The sequence below is a fragment of the Octopus bimaculoides genome, chromosome 7 (genome assembly GCF_046866305.1).
Source record: "Octopus bimaculoides isolate indiv1 chromosome 7, ASM4686630v1, whole genome shotgun sequence".
NCBI classification, from domain to species: Eukaryota; Metazoa; Mollusca; class Cephalopoda; order Octopoda; family Octopodidae; genus Octopus; species Octopus bimaculoides.
This window is the reverse complement of record NC_142934.1, coordinates 11,692,703-11,718,488: the sequence shown is the minus strand read 5'-3', so window position 1 is coordinate 11,718,488 and position 25,786 is coordinate 11,692,703. Positions and strand designations below refer to the sequence as shown.

The following is a 25,786-nucleotide window of genomic DNA, read 5'->3' as shown; positions in this document are numbered from 1 at the left end:
TGTATGTTTTATTTAAACAAACAAATATAAACATTTCTTTTTATTGAAACACTTCCTAAGTATTAACTGTCTTTTTTCTTACAGATTGTACTTGAAGGAAGACGTGGAAAGAGCTTCTCTGGGGATATTTCAATTGATGATGTATCTTTTTCAAAGAAGCAGTGTCCAAGTTCAAGTGGTAAGAAAGCTACTATATTATTTTTAAAGTTATTTTTGAAAATTTAAAAATTTACTTCATATCTCGTTACATTTTATATTACAATTTGCCAGTGTTTTTTTTTCTTTTTTTTTTTTCATTTCCAACAGTCGAATAACTTCTTCTGAAAATTTAGGATATATAAACCTAGCTTTATAAGACACTATCGTACGTTGAATTCAACTTACGTTGAAAGTCAATAAACACAGTTTGCTTTAGAAACGTTGAGGTGTATTGAAAAATACGGACAAACAAACACAAACAAACGCAACTGAAAACAATACCTCCACCTTTGCTAAGGTGGAGATGATAATGACAATTGTGTTAATGTTATGTTTCTAGTTATGTTAATGTTATAGTATTGATGATGATATTTTTGTCTTAATTTAAATTCTTTTTCTTCTCTTAATAGATTTCCTCTGTGACTTTGAAGAAACATCTATTTGCGGATTTCTACAATCCAAAAAGGATAAATTTGATTGGGTGAGAGCACGAGGTGCATCTTATTCCAGAAATAGTGGTCCTTCTAGTGATCACACCTTTGGAACTTGGCAAGGTAATCACAGACTATGACATATATTATTCTTAATATAATGTGAAAAATAGTCACTTTTATTTTAATTTTTCATTATAACTGGCATGGTTGTGTAGAAAGAATAAGTATTAGGCTTATAAAAAGTGAGTCCTGGGGACAATTTGTTCAGCATGACCACAGCCAAATAACTAAAACAAGTAAAAGAATAATTATAGCAAAAAAATATATAATGAAAAATGGCTGTGCAACCACAAGACAGAAAAATATGAGGTAACTTATATAGGATAAAGACCCCCTTTGGTGATGGTGGTGGTGGTGGTGGTGGTGGTGGTGGTGATGATGATGATATAGTTTTCATAAGTACCCGTTTCTTTTTACTTTTTAGGGCACTACATGTATATTAAGTCAGTTACTCATAGCACTGGTGACAATGCAATCCTGGTAAGTCCAGAATATAAATCAACTGGTGGGAAATGTGCCAATTTCTGGTATCACATGTATGGCAGTCAAATCGGTCATCTGAAAGTTTATGTAAAAACATCAGTCAGCAAACAGTTACTTTGGACACGACATCATGCGCAAGGAAACTTTTGGTCATTAGCCCAAGTTAAAATCGCCTTCTCTGGAACATTCCACTTGGAGTTTGAAGCAATCACTGACAAAGGAAGCCAAGGCAACATTGCCATTGATGATTTCAGTCTGACTGAAGGACAATGTCCAAAAGCCGGTAAGTAACATCAGAATAATTTTTAACCCTTTAACATTTAAGCCAGCCATATCCAGCCCAAATATCCTGCCTGTTGTATGTCCAAACTGGCCAGATCCAGCCTCTCAAACCTATCCAACAATGTCATCCTAGAATTAAATAATCCCTCATTGGAATCTCAAAGCTACAAGATAACACGATGTAGCATCAGTTTTGTCCTTGAGTGGAAGCTGCTATTTTCTATTTGTTTACCCCCAGAAACTATGAAAAATGGCTAATTTTCTTTCAAACTTTGCTGTTGTTACATTTATTCAAACCCTAAAGAATCTCTTTCAACACATGGCTATGATACTCCACCACTACATCTGCTCAGGAACAGAGATGCACATTTGACCAGTCACTAATGGACATACTCAAGTGGCTACGGTCAAGCAGGTCTGTGGTATTGAGCAGAATATTTGCTATAATAATATTTCTGCTACAGCAACTCAGTGCTGAATCTGTCTGAAATGTAATGGAAAACAGGTCAGTTTCAAGACATTGACGTCCAGGTCACAAAAGAAAAGTTTGAAGGGAATAGTAATCATTTCCTTTGATTTCTAGATAGAAGCAAATAGGAAATAATGCTTACTGACCAAAGACAAAAAGAAATTAAAATTTTGTTACACAGTGTAATGCATCTATCAAATACGAAAATCATTTGTATTTGACAGAGTAATCTTAACACTAAAGAGTTAAAGAATAAATAGTCTTGTTTTGTCATAATATTTTCAAATAAGGATATTATATTTTGTTCTTTTCTTTACCTCTTAATATAATTGTTCTCAATTTTGCCAAAGTTGACTTTGCCTTTCATCCTTTCAGGGTCGATAAAGTAAGTACCAGTTGTGTACTGGGGTCGATCTAATCGACTGCACCCCTACCCCCAAAATTTCAGGCCTTGTGCCAAGAGTAAAAAAGAATATAATTTTTTTGAATATTCTTAAGAAAGCAATAAGAATAGTATTTAGAAAAAGACCTATCCTTGAGTCTTCCTTAAAACTTTCACAAATTGCAAGACATTTTAAAAGTAGATAGGGTAGAAAAAGCAATAATAATTATTTAAGATTGACCGTTATGTAAACCTCCTCGAGAAATGTGAAGACGCAGGCTGGAAAGTGGAGCATTTTCCAATCAAAGTCGGATGTTGAGGGTTTGTAGGACACAGTGTGAGACGACTGCTGTTATCGTTCGGCCTAACTCATCGTAAGGTAAATACCACCATGAGTGATTTCCAAAATACAGTGGAAAAGGCAAGCGACTGGATTTGGTTAAAAAGAGACAATGAGCGATGGCTAAAAGAATATTGAGCTTTATTTAATAACCAGTTGATCTAGCAAGCGGGGCCTCATATCACTGAGTGGGGGCCGGTGCGCATTGATGCCGTCGAGAGGGTAGGCCCCAAAACGGCACCCATTCTCTCCTGATGACCCCATACACTTGCTGGCTTCCGGTATGCGGAGTTCTTGACTGGTAGCACTCGCATGTGTGAGTTGTTTGCAAGACATCGACATGATAAGCTGGCAGAATTGATAGCATGTCATATAAAATATTCAGCAGAATTTCATCTGTCTTCACATCCTTAGTAGAAATTCTACTGAGGTCATCTTTGCCTTTCATTTGGGGTTGGTAAAATAGGTATCGGTTAAGCAGCACTGCGGGCAATGTAATCAATCAGCTGCCTCCTCTAAAAATTTCATGCGTTATGCCTACAGTAGAAAGAATTATTATTTCTACTAGAGATACAAGGCATGAAATTTGGGGAAGAGGGTTGATCAATTATATTAACCCTAGTGTTCAAATGGCACTTATTTCAGCAACCCTGAAAGGATGAAGAGCAAATTTGACACTGGAAGAATTTGAACCCAGAACATAAGTCCATAAGAACTGCTGCAAAGCATTTTGTCTGACAAATCCTATCCGTAATTCTCCAGACAAAGATTCAAGACTACAGATGTGCTTCATGAGGACACAGCTTGAATTATCTCCCCTTATACACACCACATGCTAGTTTCAAATTTTAGCACAAGGCCAGCAATTACAAGGAAGGGCATAAGTTTATTACATCAACCCCAGTGCTCAACTGGTACTTATTTTATTGACCTTGAACGCATGAAAAGCAAAGTTGACCTCAGTAGAATTTGAACTCAGAATGTGAAGACGAACAAACATTGCTAAGTATTTTGCTCTGCACAGTAATGATTCTGCCAGCTTGCTGCCTTATATACACAACATATCGATACATATTGATTGTGAAGACATATGGCCTAGTGGTTTGGGTATTGCACTTGCAATTTCAAGATTGTGGTTTCAATCCCCAGAACAGGCAGTGTGTTGTATTTTCCAGCAAGACACTTCATTTCACATTGCTTCAGTCCCTTCAGTGTGAATGAATAACCCTACAATGTGCCAACATCCTATTCAGGGGTAATGTTGTGATTTTGGTCACTTATACACACCATAGAAACTGGGCAACTGGTTCCATGAGTCGAAGGACTCAATACAGTACTTCACTATATATTGTTAACTTCCTATTTCTCTTCAGGTAATATTGATTTCGAGAAAGGCCTTTTAACATGGATGAATGTTATCGATGATGACTTTGACTGGCTAATTGGCACCGGAAAGAGATACTACTATTTCAACGGTCCAAAGGAAGATCATACGCTGAGGAAATTTTATGGTAAGATATCCAAATACATTTTTGAAACATGTATGTGAAAAAGAAGTTTGTTTTGGAATCATGGAGTTTAAGGTTCATTGCCACTGTATGGACATTTCAATAGGTTTCTCTTGTGAGGGAAATTTGTTAAGCAAAAACTGTAAGATATCTGTTGTATATACACATCGGCATAAAAATAAATATATATACATAGGTGCAGGAGTGGTTGTGTGGTAAGTAGCTTGCTTACCAGCCACATGGTTCCGGGTTCGGTCCTACTGTGTGACACCTTGGGTATGTGTCTTCTATTATAGCCTCGGGCCGACCAAAGCCTTGTGACAGAAACTGAAAAAAGCCTGTCATGTGTGTGTGTGTGTGTGTGTGTGTGTGTGTGTGTGTGTGTGTGTGTGTGTATGTGAGTGAGTGTGTGAGTGAGTGTGTGTGTGCGTTTGTGTGTCTGTGTTTTTCCCCCCACCATTGCTCGACAACCGATAGACTCCAGTTGTCTATTGAGGCATGGTTTTTATGGCTGGATGCCCTTCCTAGTGCCAACCACTTAAACAGAGTGTACTGGGTGCTTGTCACATGCTACCGGCATGGGTGCATTTACGAAGCACCAGCACAGGTGCGTTAACACAGCACCAGCATGGAAGCAAAGGCACCTGAAAGGACAAGCCTGTATGTGGAAGACAACAATTTTACTTAGCTTGACGTGTCTTATCAAGTATAACAAATCACCACATCTTCCAGTCTCTTGTCATTTCCTCGATGAGGCCCAACATCCAAAGATCCTTTCTTGTCACTTCGTCCTATGTCTTCCTGGCCCTTTCCACAAGTATCCTCCACAATTAGAGCTTGACACTTCTTTATACAGCTGTCCTCATCCATAAGCATCACATAACCAAACCAACTCAGTCTTTTCATTATTTGATTCCATCTATCTGTCTAGTATCTGCACAGTTACAAAAGTTTATTTGTATATCTAAAAGACTCCATTTTATTTTATAGGACACTATTTGCTTGTGAGAGCTTTGACCCCGTTCAAAGCTGGAGACCATGCTCTTCTCATGAGTGAATCTTTGGATGGCTCAATGCACCAATGCATGACATTTTGGTATAGAATGTATGGACAAGGTATTGGTACTCTCCGATTCGTAATGGTACAGCTTGGTTCCAATGTTACCAGTTGGGTTTTAACAGGCTCTCAAAGTAGATATTGGAGATTAGGCCGCTTCCCAATAGCAAGTAACAAACCATTCCAGGTAAAAATATTTATTTCTTGATCAACGATTAATAATTAACAATACTTTCAATGGACATTATGCTTTTTTTCTGACATCTTTCTTTCCTACTCTGTATTTCATTTACTACCTTCCCAACAGCTTGTGTTATCCTAATTACCACCTAGCTCAATTAAACTACATGACCAAGTGGTAAAGGTGTTTCACTGATTATCCTGCAATTATGGCTTCCATTCTCAGACTGGGCAGAACACATTAGTTCACACTGCTCTTGTTCACTCGATTATAAATGAATAACCCAGGGAGAATGTAGTCTTGAAGACTTAAGACAGTTCAATCCAGTTGTTGAGGATACAACACAGGCATTGCCTACCTCTGCTCGATATGTGCATTTTTTTTTCCCTATATATATTTATATTATTTTTAGTATATATTTATCTTATTTTTAGTATATATTTTCTTCATTTTTAGTATATATTTTTATTTATTTATTTTTTTTTTTTTTTTGTACTAAGTTAGTCCTAGAGCGCACAATGTTCCTGAAGGTCGGCAATGGTCTTCCTCGGTCACGAGTGGATGGCCATCATATATATATAGAAAGAGAAAAGATGCAAAAACACAGATTTGTTTTACAGGATCTAAGAGTATATTAGAGCCATGATGATATGGATATTATCATGGCTCTAATATGCTCTTAAATCCTAAAACAAATCTTCTGTGTTTTTCCATCTTTTCTCCTTCTATATATATCCACCATGTGTGTTTCTCCGCTAAAATATTCTCTACCTTATATATGTACATATATATATATATATATATATATATATATATATATATATATATATATATATATATATATATATATATATATATATATATATATATATATATACATATATATATACATACATACATACATACATACATACATATATATATATATATATATATATATATATATATATATATATATATATATATATATATATATATATATATATATATATATATATATATATATATATATATATATATATATATATATATATGTAGGTGCAGGCATGGCTGTGTGTTAAGAAGTTTGCTTCTCAACTGCTTCATTCCAGGTTCAGTTCCACTGCATGACATCTTGGGCAAGTGTTTTCTACTATAGCCTTGGGCTGACCAAAGTCTTTGTGAGTGGATTTGGTGGACGGAAACATAGCAGTTGGCAAAAGAAACCAATACAAAAAAAAATATATATATATATATATATTATATGTACCTGATGAAAAAGGATGCCAAATAGTTGTGAAAAATTTATAATGTTATGTAATATGCACCCAGTTTCACTTTGAAACAGCTGTAGTATTCGACTACTTCCATTCCTTTTATTTACAGACTTGATTATCACTAAATAAGCTGCTTTTCAACTGAAGTTGTATAGTATATGTCATCTTATTGGAATTTTTCTGCTTAATCTTGATACAGGATGGAGTGCAATTGGTGCAATGATTGACAAATTTTCTTGTTTAGTTCTCAAATCATCTGTATTTTCTGTACAATCCTTGGTTTTTGTTAGAGGCTAACCAGCTGATTTTAGCACGATCTCCAAAGCGGTGCTTCAGCATGGCCACAGTCCAATAGGCAGTGAAACATGGGCTGTAACTGCTGAGGACATACGTAAGCTCGCAAGGAATGAAGCCAGTATGCTCCGTTGGATGTGTAATGTCAATGTGAATACCCGTCAGAGTGTAAGTATCTTGAGAGAAAAGCTGAACATTAGAAGCATCAGTTGTGGCGTGCAAGAGAGACGATTGCGCTGGTATGGACATGTGGTGAGAATGGAGGAGGATAGCTGCGTGAAAAAGTGCCACACCCTAACAGTTGAGGGAACCCGTGGAAGAGGTAGGCCCAGGAAGACCTGGGCTGAGGTGGTGAGGCAAGACCTTCGTACATTGGGCCTCACCGAGGCGATGACTACGGACCGAGACCTTTGGAAATGGGCTGTGCGTGAGAAGACCCGGCAAGCCAAGTAAGATCGTTGCCAGTGCCCCTGGACTGGTTCTTGTGCGGGTGGCACATGAGATGCACCATTTTGAGCGTGGCCGTTGCCAGTACCGCCTGACTGGCTCCTGTAGGATTTTCGAGCGAGATCGTTGCCAGTGCCCCTGGACTGGCTTGTGCGGGTGGCACATAAAAGACACCATTTCGAGCGTGGCCGTTTTCGTGCGGGTGACACGTAAAAGCACCCACTACACTCTCTGAGTGGTTGGCGTTAGGAAGGGCATCCAGCTGTAGAAACTCTGCCAAATCAGACTGGAGCCTGGTGTTGCCATCCGGTTTCACCAGTCCTCAGTCAAATCGTCCAACCCATGCTAGCATGGAAAGCGGACGTTAAACGATGATGATGATGATGATGATGTAAAAGACAAAAGACGACTTCTATGTTTATGATGGCATTCAAATAATCGTTATTTGATTTTGTGTTTGATCTTTATAATTTTCAAAAACTAAATATGTTTTACTTCTGCAGATCATCATTGAAGGGGTTCGTGGAAGCAGTAACAGAGTAAATTTTGCTATTGATGACATCGAATTCAACAATAAGAAATGCTCGCGTAAGTGAAAATTCTCTTTTAGGAAATCAAAATGCAGATGTAGTTCTATATCTAAGAGATGAGGAATTATTTACATTATTTACATTATTTACATTTGACGGATATTTGTCCTCATCTTGTTTGTTGTTAACACAACGTTTCGACTGATATACCCTCCAGCCTTCATGAGGAGTCTTGGGGAAATTTCAAACCTGGATTCTCATTCCTAAGGTATTTTTTGATGTTAATATCAATATTATTATTATTATTATTATCATTATTATTATTATTCAGGTCACTGCTTAGAATCGAACTCGGAATCTTGGGGTTAGTAGCCCGCGCACTTTACCACTACGCCACAGGTATTTGACGTAGTGGTTAAGAGCGCAGGCTACTAACCCCAAGATTCCGAGTTCAATTCCAGGCAGTGACCTGAATACTAATGACATTGAAAAATACCTTAGGAATGAGAATCCAGGTTCGAAATTTCCCCAAGACACCTGATGAAGGCTGGAGGGTATATCAGCTGAAACATTGTGTTAACAACAAACAAGATCAGGACTAATATCTGTCAAATAAAAATAATGTAAATAATGTAAAATGCAGATGTGCTATAACTCTTGAAGCAGAATTTGTTCTCTTTATGGTGGCAAGGTGGCAGAAACGTTAGCACGTCGGGCGAAATGTTTAGGGGTATTTCGTCTGCCGCTATATTCTGAGTTCAAATTCCGCCGAGGTCGACTTTGTCTTTCATCCTTTCAGGGTCGATAAATTAAGTACCAGTTACGCACTGGAGTCGATATAATCAACTTAATTCCCTTGTCTGTCCTTGTTTGTCCCCTCTATGTTTAGCCCCCTGTGGTGTCACTTAAAAAGCACTTGGTCCACTCTGCAGAGTGGTTGGTGTTAAGAAGGGCATCCAGCCATGAAAACCATGCTAAAACAGACACAGAAGTATGGTGCTGTCTTCTGCCTCGTCAGCTCTTGTCAAAGTGTCCAACCCATGCCAGTGCGGAAAGAGAATTTTAAATGATGATGATGAGGAGGAGGGGGAGGAGAAGGAGGAGGTGGAGGAGGAGGGGGGGAGGAGGGGGAGGAGGATGATGATGATGATGATGATGATGACAGAATTTTTGCTTGTTTCATTTGTGAACAGGGTATCCTCGAAACGCTAAAGAACTCCCAGTAACATCAACAATTTCAAGTTCAGTAACCACAGCACTTCCACCGAAGACAACACCAAGTAAGTAATAGTCTTATAATAACCGAAACATTCTTATGAAAGAGAAACCCATTGCCGTACTGGCAAAGTATTTGGTACATAAATCTATCAAAACTACCTGCTGAAGGATTCCATTCATTTTCCATTGCTCGGATTGGTAGCTTCTTATCAAGTTGTATTTTTGTGCAAAGGCAATGAGACACAGACAAACACATACATGCACACACATATATATGCATATACATACATCATCACCATCATTGTTTAACATCCGTTTTCCATACTGGCATGTGTATATATACATAGGCATGTGTGTGTATGCGTGTGTGTGTGTGTGTGTGTGTGTGTGTGTGAAAGGGTGTAAAAAATGGAGAGGGTAAATCAAGACTACATACATTTTCCAGCTAAGCTTAACATAACTCATGCCACACACACACACACACACACACACACACACACACACACACGCACACACACACACATACACTCACTCACTCACTCATGCACACTCACACACACACACATACACTCACTCGCTCACTCATGCACACTAACACACATACGCACACACACACACAACACACACACACACACTCACTCGCTCACTCATACACACTCACACACACACACACACACACACATACACTCACTCACTCACACACACATACACACACGCACATACACTCACTCACTCACTGATGCACACACACACACACACACATATATAAGCACATAAACACATACACCTATAAATGCACGCATACACATATTAACAACTATTTATATTTTTACAGCACCAACGCAGTACGACTGCACTTTTGAAAAAGACATGTGTTCTTGGACTAATGATGCCAAAGCTGATTTTAAATGGGTGAGAGCTCAAGGCCCATCAGGACGCTATAAGAGTGGCCCAACAACAGACCATACCAGTGGAACAAGTAAGTGTGTTAATCAATAATATATTAAGTTAACCCTTTAGCATTTAAATCAGCCATATCTCTCTCATTACAGTCTCTATCTTTCTCATTACAGTCTCTATCTCTCTCATTACAGTCTCTATCTCTCTCATTACAGTCTTTATCTCTCTCTATCGCTTTCTCCCTCTCAATCCATTGTTGTGCCATCAGCCTGCTATCAGTCCATATTAATGCTATCATCAGATAAGTACCAGTCAAGTACTGGGGTCAATGTAAGGAATTGCCTCTCCTTTCAAACTGCTGGCCTTGTGCTGAATTAAGAAAGGAAAGTATTATGGGATACATACATTTTATTTAGCTAGTAAATGTGTGTTTGTAAATGTATATACATTGTATTAACCATTCAGTGTTCAAACCGGCCATAACAGGCCCGAAATTTTGCTGCCTGTTTTATGTTGAAACTGGTCAGTCTGGCCTCTCGCACCTACCCAACAATCATCATCATCATCGTTTAACATCCGCTTTCCATGCTAGCATGGGTTGGACGATTTGACTGAGGACTGGTGAACCGGATGGCTGCACCAGGCTGCAATCTGATCTGGCAGAGTTTATACAGCTGGATGCCCTTCCTAACGCCAACCACTCCCAGAGTGTAGTGGGTGCTTTTACATACCACCGGCACAATGGCCAGTCAGGCGGTACTGGCAACGGCCACACTCAAAATGATGTTTTTTATGTGCCACCTGCACAGGAGCCAGTCCAGCGGCACTGGCAACGAACTTGCTCAAATGTTTTCTAACGTGCCACCCGTAGTCACCCATGCATACCGGCCTCTCCTCCCCATGCCATTATTTATACATAGGGTAAAGGGTAAAGACCCCCTTCAGTCATGAATGACCATGGGATTGCACCTAGAAAGTTCCCCTTTGAGGCACAAGTCCATGCAAGGTTGTTTGTGGAAGGCCAGTAGTTGCCCATGCATACCAGCCTCCTCTTTCCGTGCCACTGATGTAATCCAAGGGAAAGGCAAAGGCCGATACAGCTTGGCACCTGTGATGTCACAATTCATTTCTACAACTGAGTGAACTAGAGCAGCATAAAATAAAGTGTCTTGCTCAAGAATGCAACACACAGCCCGATCTAGGAATTGAACTCAATCTGAGTCCAAATGTACATGTACATTTGTACATGATAACATTTCCGTACAACTCAGAATGCAGAGTCTAATTCCTATGAAGGTCAAATGTTTTTCCATTTTTTTAAATGATGTTATATATAATATTTCATATCCTCAGAAGACGGCTGGTATATTCTGTCAAAGAGATCATGGAGCGTTAAATCTAACTCAAAGGCACGTATTGTTGGTCCAAGCATCGCTTCTTCTCAGACACGATGTCTGAACTTTTGGTATCACATGTACGGAGCCTATGTGAATCAGTTACAAGTAAATGTCACACAAGGAACAACTACCAAAAAATTATGGATGAAAACAGGTGACCAGGGCAACTTATGGAGACAAGCTTTTATTCATATGGATAAAAGTGCATATAAAACTAATTACAAGGTAAGACTACAGAATTTTAAATTATCTATCTTTTCTCTTTTTTTTTTTTCTTTTACTCATTTCAGACATTTGACTGTTCATCAAATTTCACCATTCTTGACACGTCTTTTTAGTCAGCTGAAAGCAGTTTTGGCACAACTTGGCAAACACGTGTCTCATACCCAAATCTTCAGTGATAATGGACTGATCTAAACCGTAACTAATCTGCACATCTTCTGATAACTCACAAATGATAATTCGACAATTTCCCCTCATAGCTGCACACACATCTGCAATGTTTTTCTCAGTTCTGCTGGTTGCAATTCAACCAGAACGTTCATCCCTATCAACATATTTCGGCCATCTTGGAAACGTCTGAACCACTCATACACTTGTGTGCAGCTCATACACTCCTCTCCATACACTTTCTGCAATTTTGCATATGCCTATGAGCAGGTATCGCCATGACAGTTTTTTTTATTTTTGTCATGGTCAATGCGACGATCACATACTACACACCTTCCTTCCAAGCACTGCTGTAAACAGTGAAGTAAGCTAGAACGTTAAAATTTAGTGCACATGCACAGCAGAGTCCAAGATCAATCTGTGCTGAGCAGTTTTACTCTGTGTGCTTTAGCTTCGTTACTATGACAACAGTCCAGATACTTATTGATCAGACCCCGTATATAAAGAGACAGTAAAGAACCCCTTTGGTCATGAAATTTGCACCTAGAAAGTTCCCTTCTGAGACACAAATCTGAGCAAGGTTGTTTATGGAAGACCAGCAGTTGTCCATGCATATCAGCCCCCACCTTCTCCGTGCTACTGATGTTATCCAAAGGAAAGGTCAAAGGCCGATACAGCTTGGCACCAGTGATGCCGCAACTCATTTTTACAGCTGAGTGAACTGGAGCAACGTGAAATAAAGTGGCACAAGTCTGAGGCACAGGTCCGGACAATCTTGTTTATGGAAGACCAGAAGTCACCCATGCATAACAGCCTCCTCTATACATGCCACCGATGTTATTCAAGGGAAAGGCAAAAGCTGATACAACTTGGCACCAGTGACAGTGCAACTTATTTCTACAGCTGAGTGAAACTGGAGCAATGTGAAATAAAGTGTCTTGCCCAAGCACACAACACACAGCCTGGTCTGGGAATCGAACTCACTACCTCATGATTTTGAGCTTGATGCTCTAACCTCTGAGTCATGTGCCTTTACAAAAGATTATAAATAATGATGTTTTATGACAACAAAGTAGCTGTTGGATCAATTAAATCAATGTTTTGCATCCAAAAAGGCTTCTTTTGAACAAACTTCTATAACCTTATCCACTGAGTCTAATTTTCTCTTTATTTTAGATCACATTTGAAGCAGTCAGCGGAAACAATTATCGAGATTTTATTGCACTTGATGACATCCGCTTCACACTGGGGGCTTGTCATGAAAGTAAGTCTTATTTGCCTCCTTGCCTTTTTTCCTTTGCATTCTCTCTCATGTTTTCCAATCTAAGTAGAAAAACAATTTTTGTCCATATGTATGCATGAAATCATTTCTTGGATTCATAGCCAAGAATCGAAACCTTAGCCTAGATTTTCGTACAATATATTTACTAAGATGGCGAGCTGGCAGAAACATTAGCACGCTGGGCAAAATGCTTAGCTGTATTTTGTTTGCCGTTATGTTCTGAGTTCAAATTCCGCCAAGGTCAACTTTGCCTTTCATCCTTTTGGGGTTGATTAAATAAGTACCAGTTACACACTGGGGTCGATATAATCGACTTAATCCCTTTGTTTGTCCCCTCTGTGTTTAGCCCCTTGTGGGCAATAAAGAAATAACAATATATATACATATATATACACACACACACACACACACGCACACACACACACATCATCATCATCATCATCATCGTTTAACGTCCGCTTTCCAAGCTAGCATGGGTTGGACGATTTGACTGAGGACTGGTGAAACCGGATGGCCACACCAGGCTCCAATCTAATTTGGCAGAGTTTCTACAGCTGGATGCCCTTCCTAACGCATAAATTATGAGTGAGAGGTTATGCAACCATCTAAGGGATAAATGTATCCATAGGTACTATTGGTGTATTACCTAACTATGTATAGGCCCTGCTATAAGGCCTATACATAGTTAGGTAATACACCAATAGTACCTATGGATACATTTATCCCTTAGATGGTTGCATAACCTCTCACTCATAATTTATGCGTTAGGAAGGGCATCCAGCTGTAGAAACTCTGCCAAATTAGATTGGAGCCTGGTGTGGCATGTATTCTAAGTTATCAGACAAAGATTGTTGCTCAAAGAGCTGACTTCCAAGTCTTACGATGTCATCAGCCTCATGTATGCAAACTTGGTCAAGGGATGCACTTCGACACTTGGTGATTAAGAGAGTTTGTTGGGGGGATATGGTACAACATTCAAAGGCATTTTGGATCCATGTTAAGCCTCTGCTGTTTTGTTTTTGTTTTAGGTAGAGATGGTCTACATCACTGTTTATGTGGAAATTATGTGTTTGTTAGTATTTTTCGGGTTTTCACATCAGTGGCTCAAATCTCATCAAGCATCCAATCAAGCAGCCCAAATGTTGGTATGAGTACTGACACTGCAAACACATTGTGGGCCACTGTTTTATAGAATGCATAGAGTAATGAGGTCCAAATTTTCTTTATTGGGCAATAATATTCTTTAGTGACACATGTTTTGTTACAGGTGCCATTGTAAGATGTTTTCATCCACCCCCAGATATCTGTAACATTCCTCATCATATATGTATGTATGTATGTATGTATGTATGTATGCATGTATGTATATATGTATATTAAACGTAAATTGAAAACAGAACACAAAGGATGTATTTCAAGAAAGCTGAGATAAAACTTTTATTTCCTTATCCAGATAACCCAACATTCTGTGATTTTGAATCAGAGGACAAATGTAATTATACTCATAACAAGAACGCTGACTTTGAATGGACCTGGAACCATGGAAGGACACAGAGCTCACGGACTGGGCCAATTGTAGATCACACCATGGGGACTTCATCAGGACATTATTTCTACATTGAAACATCATCCAAGAAAGAGAACCAAACAGCTCAGTTGATTAGTCCTATGTACCATACTGATACGCCGACATGCTTACATTTCTTTTATTTTATGTATGGTGATGATGTCAATACACTAAATGTATATCAGGTATTTGGAAACCAATTTGATGAATTAAAATCTCCGCTATGGAACATGGAACATTCTCAAGGCCCTAACTGGATTGAAGGCACAGTAACACTCGCTGCACATGGTAACTATACGGTAAGCTATAGGCAATATTATTTATCTGCTATAAGTGTAGAGAGAAAATTGACATAGAAAAATGATGGATAAAATGTGTTTTTGAATTTAGTTTCATCTCACGAGATTTTAAGTCCAGATTTTGACATGAAAGGATGCCCATCTACTACAAATAACATTCCATGAACAATTGGTGCCCTGTTCTCAACAGTGAGATTGATGAAGGTGTACATCAATTCAAAGGTCTTGTTATGGGACACAAACAAATGTATTGACTTATTTGCACTCACAACCCATGAGCTGTCATTCCAATACCTCCATCACTAATCTATTTTGACCTATCCCCCACTGCCACCACTACCATCACTACCAATGTCTCAAAGTCTCATTTCTAAAAGTGAAATATTTAAATGTAACACTTATCAAGAATTTTCAACTCTGTACCTTGATTCCAATTCCCTATGCTCTGGGTTCCTGCTGAGACCAACATTACCCTTTATTCTTTTGAGGGTTGATAAAACAAAAAGCACCAAACTGGGAGGGTTTGGGATAGACAGAACTATGTAAGTATCAAACAGAATGTCTTGAGGTATCTGTTCCAGTTCTTTGTGTTCTGAATGTGGTACCTGTGCAATAACACTTGTGTTATTGCCAAAGTTGTATTGGCATTACCATTTTCATGGGACTTAAGCTGTGCCATGGAGCAAGGAAGACTAACAACCCCTAATCTCCACAAAACACCCTTACCTAAATCTATACCATGGTGAAGAACTTTCCAGGTGCAAAACCACAAAATCCATGGTCATCCATGACTGAAAAGAGACTTAGATATTCTTTTCTACTCTAGCATCAAGTTCACTGTTCACTGCCTTAGGAGACTAAGATATTGTCTTCACTTGAATGTCTTCCTTTCTTTGATGCTTTACTTTTTCCTCGTATTTTCTCATAAGGTAGCAAACAGGTAGAACCATTAACAAGTCAGACAAATGCTTAGCAGCATTTCTACCCCCTCTTCATGTTCTGGGTTCAAATTTAGGGGAGATCGACTTTGCCTTTAATATTTTCAGGGCCCGTGAAATAAGTGCCTGTTGAACATTGGAGTCGTAACTGGCTACCCTCCTTCCCCAAAATTTCAGGCCCTATGCATATAGAAATAAATAGAATTATATTTTTTCCATAAGGTGGAGAGCTGATAGAATTATTTGCAAGTTGGATAAAATGCTTAGCAGCATTTCTTTTAGCACTTTGTATTCCAGGGACAAATTCCACCAAGGTTGACTTTGCCTTTCATCTTTTTAGGGTTGATAAAATAAGTACCATTGGGATCAGTGTAATTAACTAGCCCCCTCCTGCAAAATTTCAGGCCTTGTACCTAGAGTAGAAAGAAACACGATTATATTTTTCCATTAGGTGTAGAGCTGGTAGAATCATTTGCCAGTTGGACAAAATGCTTAGCAAAATGCCTAGTGTCTTCCAGCTCTTTGTATTCTGGGGACAAATTCCACCAAGGTCAACTTAGTCTTTCATCCTTTCGGGGTTGATAAAATAAAGGCCACTTTGACACTGTGGTCAATGTAATCAACTTACTTCCTTAAAAATTGCTGGCCCTGCACCAAAATATAAAACCTTTAAAATATTTCATTCGTATCCTTCTTCTTTTGGTATATTTTCCTCAGGTCATATTTGAAGGAATATCAGGAAAGGGCTTTAGAGGGGACATTGCCATTGATGATATTTACCAAACTGATGGATCATGTCAAACACCAGGTACATTTTTTTTTATTCTGTTTTATTTTGTTTTTTTGGTTTGCTTATTATGTAACACCAACGCCAGTGCTTTTTACATGGCTCCATCACCAATGCTTTTTACGTGGCTCCGGCACCAGTACTTTTTACATGGTACCAGCAACAGTGTTTTTTTTACATGGCACCATCATCCGTGCTTTTTACATGGCTCTGGCACCAGTACATTTTACATGGCACCAGCAACAGTGTTTTACATGGCTCCATCACCAGTGCTTTTTTACGTGGCTCCAGCACCAATATTTTTTTACATGGCACCAGCAGTAGTGTTTTTTACATGGCACCATCACCAGTGTTTTTATGTGACACCAACGCCAGTGCTTTTTGCATGGCTCCAGCACCATTCTTTTTACATGGCACCAGCAACAGTGATTTTACACGGCGCCAGCACCGGTACTTTTTACATGGCTCCAGCACTGTTAGCTTCTTCAGAGTGTTCTGAGTGCACAAGTTGTGCTCTGGCAACGGGGATGAAACCCAAGTCATCTACAGAGCAAAACAGTAGAATCAGAGATACAAGCAGCATCGCACATCAGTAAAATGTAATTAAATGTAATTTGTAAATGCAATATGTACTCATAGCTTTGCATCCAGTTCCACTGCATGGCACCCTTGGAGAGGATCTTCTGTTATGGCTGCAGGCTGACCAAAGCCTTGTAAGTGAATTCAGCAGACAGCAACTGAAAGAAGACTGTAATGTGTATGTATGTATGTATGTATGTATGTATACATGTATGTATGTATATATATGTACATATATACGTACATATATATACACACACATACATACACACATACATACATACATACATACATGCACACATACATACATACATACATACATACATACATATATACATACATATATATAATGGGTTTTTTTTATTTGTGCCTCTTTGTCTTGACATCCCATGGTTGTTGTAAGCGAGAGTCCCCATCACACTCCTAGTCTTCCATGAAAGGCCAAGGAAAACTAGAATATTATCTTACTTGGAGAAAGTTACCAACAGAAAGGGCATCTAACCATAGAAAAATCTGCTTTAATGAATTCCATTAGACCTGTGCAAACATGCAAATGTGGACATTCCAATGATGATGGTGATCAATCTCTCCTAACATACTCTTTGATTGAACCATAAGATGTGTATGACTGAACAGATGCTTAATTTATTTTATTGGTAATTAAAATATTTTTAACTCTTTACTAATTATATAATTCCACTATTTTATATATACATATATAAAATATTTTTTTCAACTACTCAGGTTTCTGTGATTTTGAAAATGGTACCTGCAATTGGAGAAATGATAAGCTGGATGACTTCGACTGGGTTATTGGTCAAGGACTCACCTTAACAGATGAGACTGGTCCTATTTATGACCACACCTATAAGAACGCCAAAGGACACTATATGTACATAGACTCTAGCAGCCCAGTTCGTCCAGGAGATATAGCTCATCTTCTTAGTGAGCATTTATCAGCAACTGACAAAGCAGGCTGCTTGAAATTCTGGTACCAAATGTACGGAAAGGATGTAAACGCTTTGAACGTTTTGGTGCGAAAGACTTTTGGCTTTTTGCGCCACTATGATGCTGCCTACATTTGGACTTTAAATGGTAATCAGGGACAAAAATGGTTAAGTGCTCAAGTGTATATAGATCCGAGATACTCTGCCACGAGTCATCAGGTAAAGATGCTTCATTTTCTAAAACTTTCAACATCAGAATATGTCTTTCATCATCATCATCGTTGTCATCATTGTCATCATCGTCGTCATCAAGATCATTACCTTCTTCCTTTTCTTCCATCTCATCCTCATGAGCATCATCATCATCATTGTCATCGTCATCGTTGTTGTTCTCATCAACACCATCACTACCACCACCATCATCCTCATCATCACCATCATCACTACCACCACTATCACCACCACCGCCATCATCATCACCATCATCCCCATCACCATCACCAGTACTACCATCATTATAATTGTCATCATCATCCCTTCTTCTTCTTCTTCTTCTTCTTCTTCTTCTTCTTCTTCTTCTTCCTTATTATCATCAATCAACCAAAGGCTTACATTTAGCTCCACCAAAATTTGGTACCATTGTTATATAAATCATAGTAATTCCACACAGAGGAAAATCAAGGAACTCCCCAAATCCAGGATTACCCTGACCGTCAAGGTCAAGTACTCTCTCTCCCTCTCTCTCCTTTTCTCCTCTCTCTCTCTCACTCACTCTTCCTCTCTCCCTCTTAGCTGTTTTCTTCAGCCTGCAGGCACATGCTCAATGTCTGCCTTTTCATATAAGCCATTTTCACGATTCACACACGTTTCGGCAAATTCACTTGAGGCCAGCACTTCTATCTCTATTCTTTATCCTTACTTTCCTCTCATTCTCTATCATTCAACAAAAACCCAGAAAACACTGGCATGACTAATCTTTTAAAATGCCACACCAGATGCATTGTGGGTTATCTGTGTTGAAAACTGGGAGACAGTCATTTGCAATAAATACAGACTTATTTTTTTTGCCTATTTTACTCAAGTTGAACATTTTAACCAAATAAAACAAATCTTAGCACTGCAATATATCTTGTTAACCCTTTAGCATTTAAACCAGCCCTATCTGGCCCAGACATTGTACCAGTTTTATGTTTGGACCAGACAGATTTAGCCTATCACACATACCCTACAATGTCATTTTAAAACACACTATCACATCATCAAAATTTCAAAGCTACGAATAAATTGAATAAATTAGCAATATATTTGACAAAGTAATTTGAATGCTAAAGGGTTAATGAGTTTCTTGCTGGTCTTATAATCAATGGTGTATTAATTAATGATGTGATTTTACTTCAATAAAAAAAAATAATAATAAGTTAATAAGTCAGTATATCTTAAATTTTTGAATTCTTCTTTTTTCCAGTTAATTTTTGAAGCAATACGAGGGAATGGAAGTTATGGAGACATTGCTATAGATGATATTTCTATTTCTCAAGAATCCTGTTCAATAAAACCAATCTATGCCGATCCACAAAAATCAGGTAAGCCTTATTCACTGGATAATTTCTTTGTCAGTGTCCATGTCTCACTATTATGGTAGTTCACTTACAGACGATGGATATTTTATTTCATCAAGAAATGTTTCTAAACATATTCTGCCATAATGAGACTAGTTTCTATGAATTTTGGATTGATGGTGGAGCATGTGAATATTAACGGCTGTGTGGTTAAGAAGCTCACTTTGCAACCACATGACTTTGGGTTCAGTCCCACAACACATCACCTTGGGCAAGCATCTTTTACAATAGGCCCAAGCTGACCAGCCTTGTGAGTGAATCTGGTTGATGAAAACTGTGTGGAAACCGTTGGTATACAGACAGACAGACAGACAGATAGGTGTGTGTGTGAGTGTGTTTGTGTGTATGTTTTATGTCTGTGTTTGTCCCCCCTTAACAACCTTTGTTGGTTTGTTGATATCTTAGTAACTTAGGTCAGCAAAAGGGACCAACAGAATAAGTGCCAGATTTAAAGAGGACAATAAGTCTTGGGCTCCATTTGTTCAACTAAAATCCTTCAAGGCAGTGCCTCAGCTTCACCACAGTCCAGTGATTGTGAACCAATAAAAAAAAAAAAGATTTTAAAGCATGTCTGTACCCATCCAAAGAATATCAGTTGTACAACACTAAAAAAAAAAACATTAAAAAGCAAAAGAAAACAAACAAAAAGCACCAATGAAACAATGTTAGCAGTGAATCATCGCCAGAGGAAATAGAATATTCCTTATAATTATTTAGAAAACTATTACACTCTCAGTGAGGTTGGCAGTAGGAAGGGCATCCAGCCATAGAAACCATGCTAAATTAGACTGGAGTCTGTGCAGCCCTTCAGCTTGCCAACCCTGGTCAAACCATCCAACCCATGCCAGCATGGACAACAGATGTCAAATGACGATGATGATGATTACCATTCCTTTGAAAACCAAAACAGCTGACTTTTTTTTTTCCAAATTTTAAATTCTCTTCTTTTTTTTTTTTTTGTACAGAATTCCAGGAGGTGTCTTGTTCTTTTGACAGGGACTTCTGTCTATGGCAACGTGATTCAAAATCAAATTTTAACTGGACTCTTGCTGGATATTATAAACGTATTAAATCACGTACAGGATCAGGTGAATTCTAATATTTTTCATAATTTTTTTTTAAGCACTAAGAACTTAATTCAAAATAAAACTTTGGCTTTTTTTTATTACTTTCCAATAAGTGATTTATCTGACCTACACCAATTCATATACTATAATTTTCCTGAAATCTGAATTACTTTTTGCTATGGGAGAATCCTAAACACCCCCACGTAACTGAAGGTGGACTGATTACAATAAATAAGAACTGAGTGAATTGTCAGCAGGGGTAGTTGATGGTGTTAGTTTGACCGTGTGTTGGTTTAACAGTCAGTATTTGAACAGTGGATACTGAATATTGTACCTAATACAGAGTGCATTCTGTGTTAACATATATTTCTGTGATAGGTTATTTTTAGATAACCACAACAAACTATTTATTTGTGTAATACCATTATACACCAGACGTGTATACCCACATCATAACACTTTTACCACCCATGTTTTCTTCTAAAGACTAACATGCAAGAATGAATTGACATCACCTAGCTATTCTTTTTCAATACGGTCAGAAGGCCTGAAAGGGCTATGGCACTATACTTCCTCCTTAGATTTATCAATTAAGGAGATGAGTTAATTAATAGACTCATAATTTTGTCCCTCTTAAGACAACCCAAACATTCTGAAAAGTTTCATTACAAAAGGGAAAATCTGCTAAAATGGATAAAGATGTTAGCCAGAGCCTTTACTTAGGTCAGCTGCACTTGTCAGAGAAGTCAGTTGCACTTGTTGTAGAAGCAGGCAGTATTTGCCTTTGAGGCTATTGCCATCTGTCAATAGAAACTAACTGCATTTATCAGAGTCAGCTGCACTTGTAGAGGTCACTTAAACTTGTAGAGACCAGCTGCACTTGTAGAGACCGGCTGCACTGCTAGAGACCAGCTGCACTCATAGAGATCAGCTGCACTTGTAGATATCAGCTACACTGATAGACACCAGCTGCACTTGTAGAGATCAGTTGCACTTGTAGATGTCACTTGCATTTGTAATGACCAGCTGCACTTGAAGAGGCCAGCTTCACTGGTAGAAACCAGCTGCGCTTGTAGGGCTAGCTGCACTTATAGAATCCAGCTGCACTAGTAGATACCAGCTTCACTTGTAGAGACCAGCTACAATTGTAGGGACCAACTGCACTTGTAGAGGCCAGCTGCACTGGTAGAGGCCGGCTTCATTTATTGAGACCAGCTGCATTTATTAGGGCCAGTTGCATTTATTGAGGCCGGCTGCATTTGCAGAGGCCAGCAGTGCTTGCTGTAACACCAGGCTGTAATACCAAGCGTTGTTACCCATCAATTTCATTTACAATTGAGTAACATAATTACATACACATTTTCATTTACTCTCCTGTAATACATAAATATAGTTTGTTATATTTCATTTTCTCATTGTTTATCTCACTTCTGTAGGGTCATATATCTATATCAAAAGTTTCCAGAGTAAAAAAGGCAGCAATGCTATGATACATACACAACTTTTGGCACCGGCATCAACTGGTGGCAACTGCCTGTCTTTCTGGTACTATATGTATGGATCCAACATAGGTTCTTTGAATGTATACATGACAAAATTTGGTCGTAAAGTATTAATCTGGACTAAGCGAGGCTCTCAAGAAAACCAATGGAATTATGCTCATTTGAATGTTGAAAATGATTATAACTACATGGTAAGATATGTGTTATTTCTTTGTTTTTTAAGACATTCCAAATTTAAATCCAGTTTTCATTCTAGTGATCCCCAATAGCCAAATTGAATTCTGTTTCATTTTCGCACTTAGGTCTTCAATTATCTGCAGTAAGTTTTATATTATTTATTTATGTATTTTGATATTTTGAGGCGCTGGAGTGGTTGTAAGGTCAAGAAACTTGCTTCCCAACCATGTGGTTTTGGTTTGAATCCTACTATCTTGCACCTTGGGCAAGAGTCATCTAATATAGTTCTGAGGTTTCAAAGCCCTGTGAGTGGAATTAAGGATTTGATAAATGGAAATAGGAAAAAAATCCAGTGTGTGTGTCTGCATGTATTTTATATATATATATATATATATATATATGTATATATATATATATATATATATATATATATATATATATATATATATATATATAATTCAAGAAAAAGATGCACTTGTATATCTGTCAATAGAGTGATATTTCATTCCATATCAGTTGCCTCTGATGAGCATAGGGTAATATAATCGGATTGTTACCTAACACTCTGTTATACCCCTAGCATGAAACTGATTCGTATGATCTGCCATGATGGATATATAATACTGTACACTTTGAATAATATATATATATATATATATATATATATATATATATATATATATATATATATATATATATATATATATATATATTCGAGTCGCCCTTATATATTTATATTTATATATTTATATATTTGATCCTTTATATTGAACACTCAATATTTCATCTACATTCAATACTTTCTTTCATGGTGCCATCCATTTTTATTTTATTTTATTTTATATTATATTATATATTGTATATTCCATATTCTATACCCCACATTGGTTCTGCAGGAATATAAATAAAACATAAAAAACAGACAGTGTTGGAACTCTTTTAAACAAAATAATATATTCCTCTATACACAATCATACAAAAAAACCACCTTTTTTGTATTTATTTTTACTCGCATATATATATATATATATATATATATATATATATATATATATATATATATATATATATATATATATATATATATACATATATATATGTAACTACATGTGGATCGCTGGTGATTTTTTCCTCCATCTTCCTTTTCTGTTGGACTTTTCTCTGTCTCTGTTTCTGAAGAAGAGCTTTCCTTGAAACATAAAAAGAAGCCCGTCATATATATATATATATATATATATATATATATATATATATATACTTATTCGTTTATATTTATATAAAGGGCATTACTAGAAAAAATAATAATAATGCCACACGCTGGACCTCTCAATACATACATATATCTGTGTGTGTGTGTTTGTGTGTCTGTATTTGTCCCACCCCACCCCACCCCACCATCGCTTGACAACCAATGCAGTTCAGCAAAAGCGACCAATAGAATAAGTAATAGGTTTACAAAGAATAAGTCCTAGGGTCGATTTGTTCAACTGAAGGCGGTTCTCCAGCATGGCCACAGTCAAATGACTGAAATAAATAAAAGAATAAAAGAATAAAAGAATACCAATTCTTTGTTTTCACAATTTTAGCTGTTTTGATATTATTAGACTTACATTGTGTATGTGTGTGCTGTGTGTGCATGTGTACGTGTGTGTGAATGTGTGTGTGTGTGTGTGTGTGTGCATGTGTGTGAATATGTGTATGTGCGTGTCGGTGCTGGTTATATATAGACTTTCAATACAATACAGTTTACTAGTTCATTTATACAGTTTGTTACCATAAAAATTTCTTTAATTTACCAATAAGTATATCATTGACTTTTGAACTTTATTTCATTATTATTTGTTAGCAGAATTTTCAATTTATATGACAAGGTAAAAGTACAACTCTCTTTTCAAATTTTCTCTTAATATTACAGATTTAATGTTTTTCACTTTAGAACGTATACGATGGACCATTTTTTTCCTTTTTGTCGTTAATCCTCTGCACAGAGACAGAGAGAGAGAGATGTAATATTTTTTGGCGACATATTTTTACCCTATTTATTGGTAGTATAACTTTTTTAAACTACTGACATCTACGAAAGAGAAAAAACAAAAATGGCTTTCATCAGATTTAGTTTTGTCAGTTTAGAAATGTGCTTACTATATTTGTTTCAGCTGTACATTGAATTTGTTACAAGTGGAAGATCTACAGGAATGATGGCACTTGATGACGTTTTCATGGATACCAATGGTTGTCCTCATCCACGTATGTTTTTTTTATGTTAATTAAATATTCATTTAAAATTGTGAGAAATTAATTTGTTGTTAATTCTTGTTAAAAAAATATTTAATTCCGAGATAAAAGCAATATATGATGAACAAACAACAATGAAACAAAAAAATGAAGCCAGTGTATTACACCATGAGGAAAAGAAAGGGGTTTATAATGTTTTGAACACAAAGCCCCTTGTCAAGATAAAGAAGTAAAGTGAAACAGTGACAAAATACACTTTCTAACTCATTTATTTTTTGTTTATTTTAACAAAAAGGTTTTTATATTCAGAATACCAAAAGTTCTTCCCTTCCCTCATGGCAGAATACATAAAAGTTGTACTTTTGTTTCATTGTTGTTGTTTCTTTTACAGCACTTTTGCCTTCATTTGGATTTATTTTCACTGATGCAAACCAAAGTGCTGGCTTCTCAGATTCTGGATTGCATGTTTACTTAACAAAAGCAATGAAGCCAAAATTTTGAAGTCACTAATCAACCTTTTCTTTGTGAAAATAAATATAACACTCTACTTAGAGATATTGAGTGACTCTTCAATTAATGTTTGCTGCTTTTAACTATAAATAATCTTAATTTACATTAAGTCTCTTAATTTGGATGGTCAAAGTGGTGATGTTTCATTGGTGCATCTGTTTTTGTTTGTTGTTTTTTGTCTTTTTATAAATATATGTATGTATGCACATATATATTTGGGTTTAATTGATTCTTTGTCCCTTTTTTTTCTGTTAAAAGAAAATTAATTATAAGTATGGTGAGAGGGACAGCAATTTTGAAGGGTTGGCTGAATATATGATTGTTAACTCCTGAAGTAATCTTTACAATTTCATGTTTTTATTTTCCTTTATTTATTTATTTGTATTATCTAATGCAGGTTCATGTGATTTTGAAGTGGATACATGTGGCTGGACTATTGAACGTAAACTGA

The 25,786-nt window shown here is 37.2% G+C and overlaps 1 protein-coding gene across 2 annotated transcripts in view; it reads left to right on the top strand.

Moving 5' to 3' along the window:
• LOC106882389 (MAM and LDL-receptor class A domain-containing protein 1) overlaps positions 1–25,786 on the top strand; it is a 234,860-nt gene that overhangs the window by 152,609 nt on the left and 56,465 nt on the right. For both annotated transcript variants that reach the window (XM_089354751.1, XM_089354750.1), the window contains exons 92-109: positions 85–178; positions 609–752; positions 1,117–1,458; positions 4,022–4,159; positions 5,147–5,400; positions 7,895–7,979; positions 9,115–9,201; positions 9,975–10,118; positions 11,393–11,661; positions 13,003–13,090; positions 14,562–14,974; positions 16,630–16,720; positions 18,023–18,444; positions 19,691–19,808; positions 20,810–20,932; positions 22,348–22,604; positions 24,747–24,837; positions 25,733–25,786. The exon at positions 25,733–25,786 is cut by the window's right edge and continues 66 nt beyond it. In XM_089354751.1, the coding sequence (XP_089210877.1) occupies positions 85–178; positions 609–752; positions 1,117–1,458; positions 4,022–4,159; positions 5,147–5,400; positions 7,895–7,979; positions 9,115–9,201; positions 9,975–10,118; positions 11,393–11,661; positions 13,003–13,090; positions 14,562–14,974; positions 16,630–16,720; positions 18,023–18,444; positions 19,691–19,808; positions 20,810–20,932; positions 22,348–22,604; positions 24,747–24,837; positions 25,733–25,786 (3,214 nt within the window). The remainder of the gene's footprint in view (positions 1–84; positions 179–608; positions 753–1,116; positions 1,459–4,021; positions 4,160–5,146; positions 5,401–7,894; positions 7,980–9,114; positions 9,202–9,974; positions 10,119–11,392; positions 11,662–13,002; positions 13,091–14,561; positions 14,975–16,629; positions 16,721–18,022; positions 18,445–19,690; positions 19,809–20,809; positions 20,933–22,347; positions 22,605–24,746; positions 24,838–25,732) is intronic.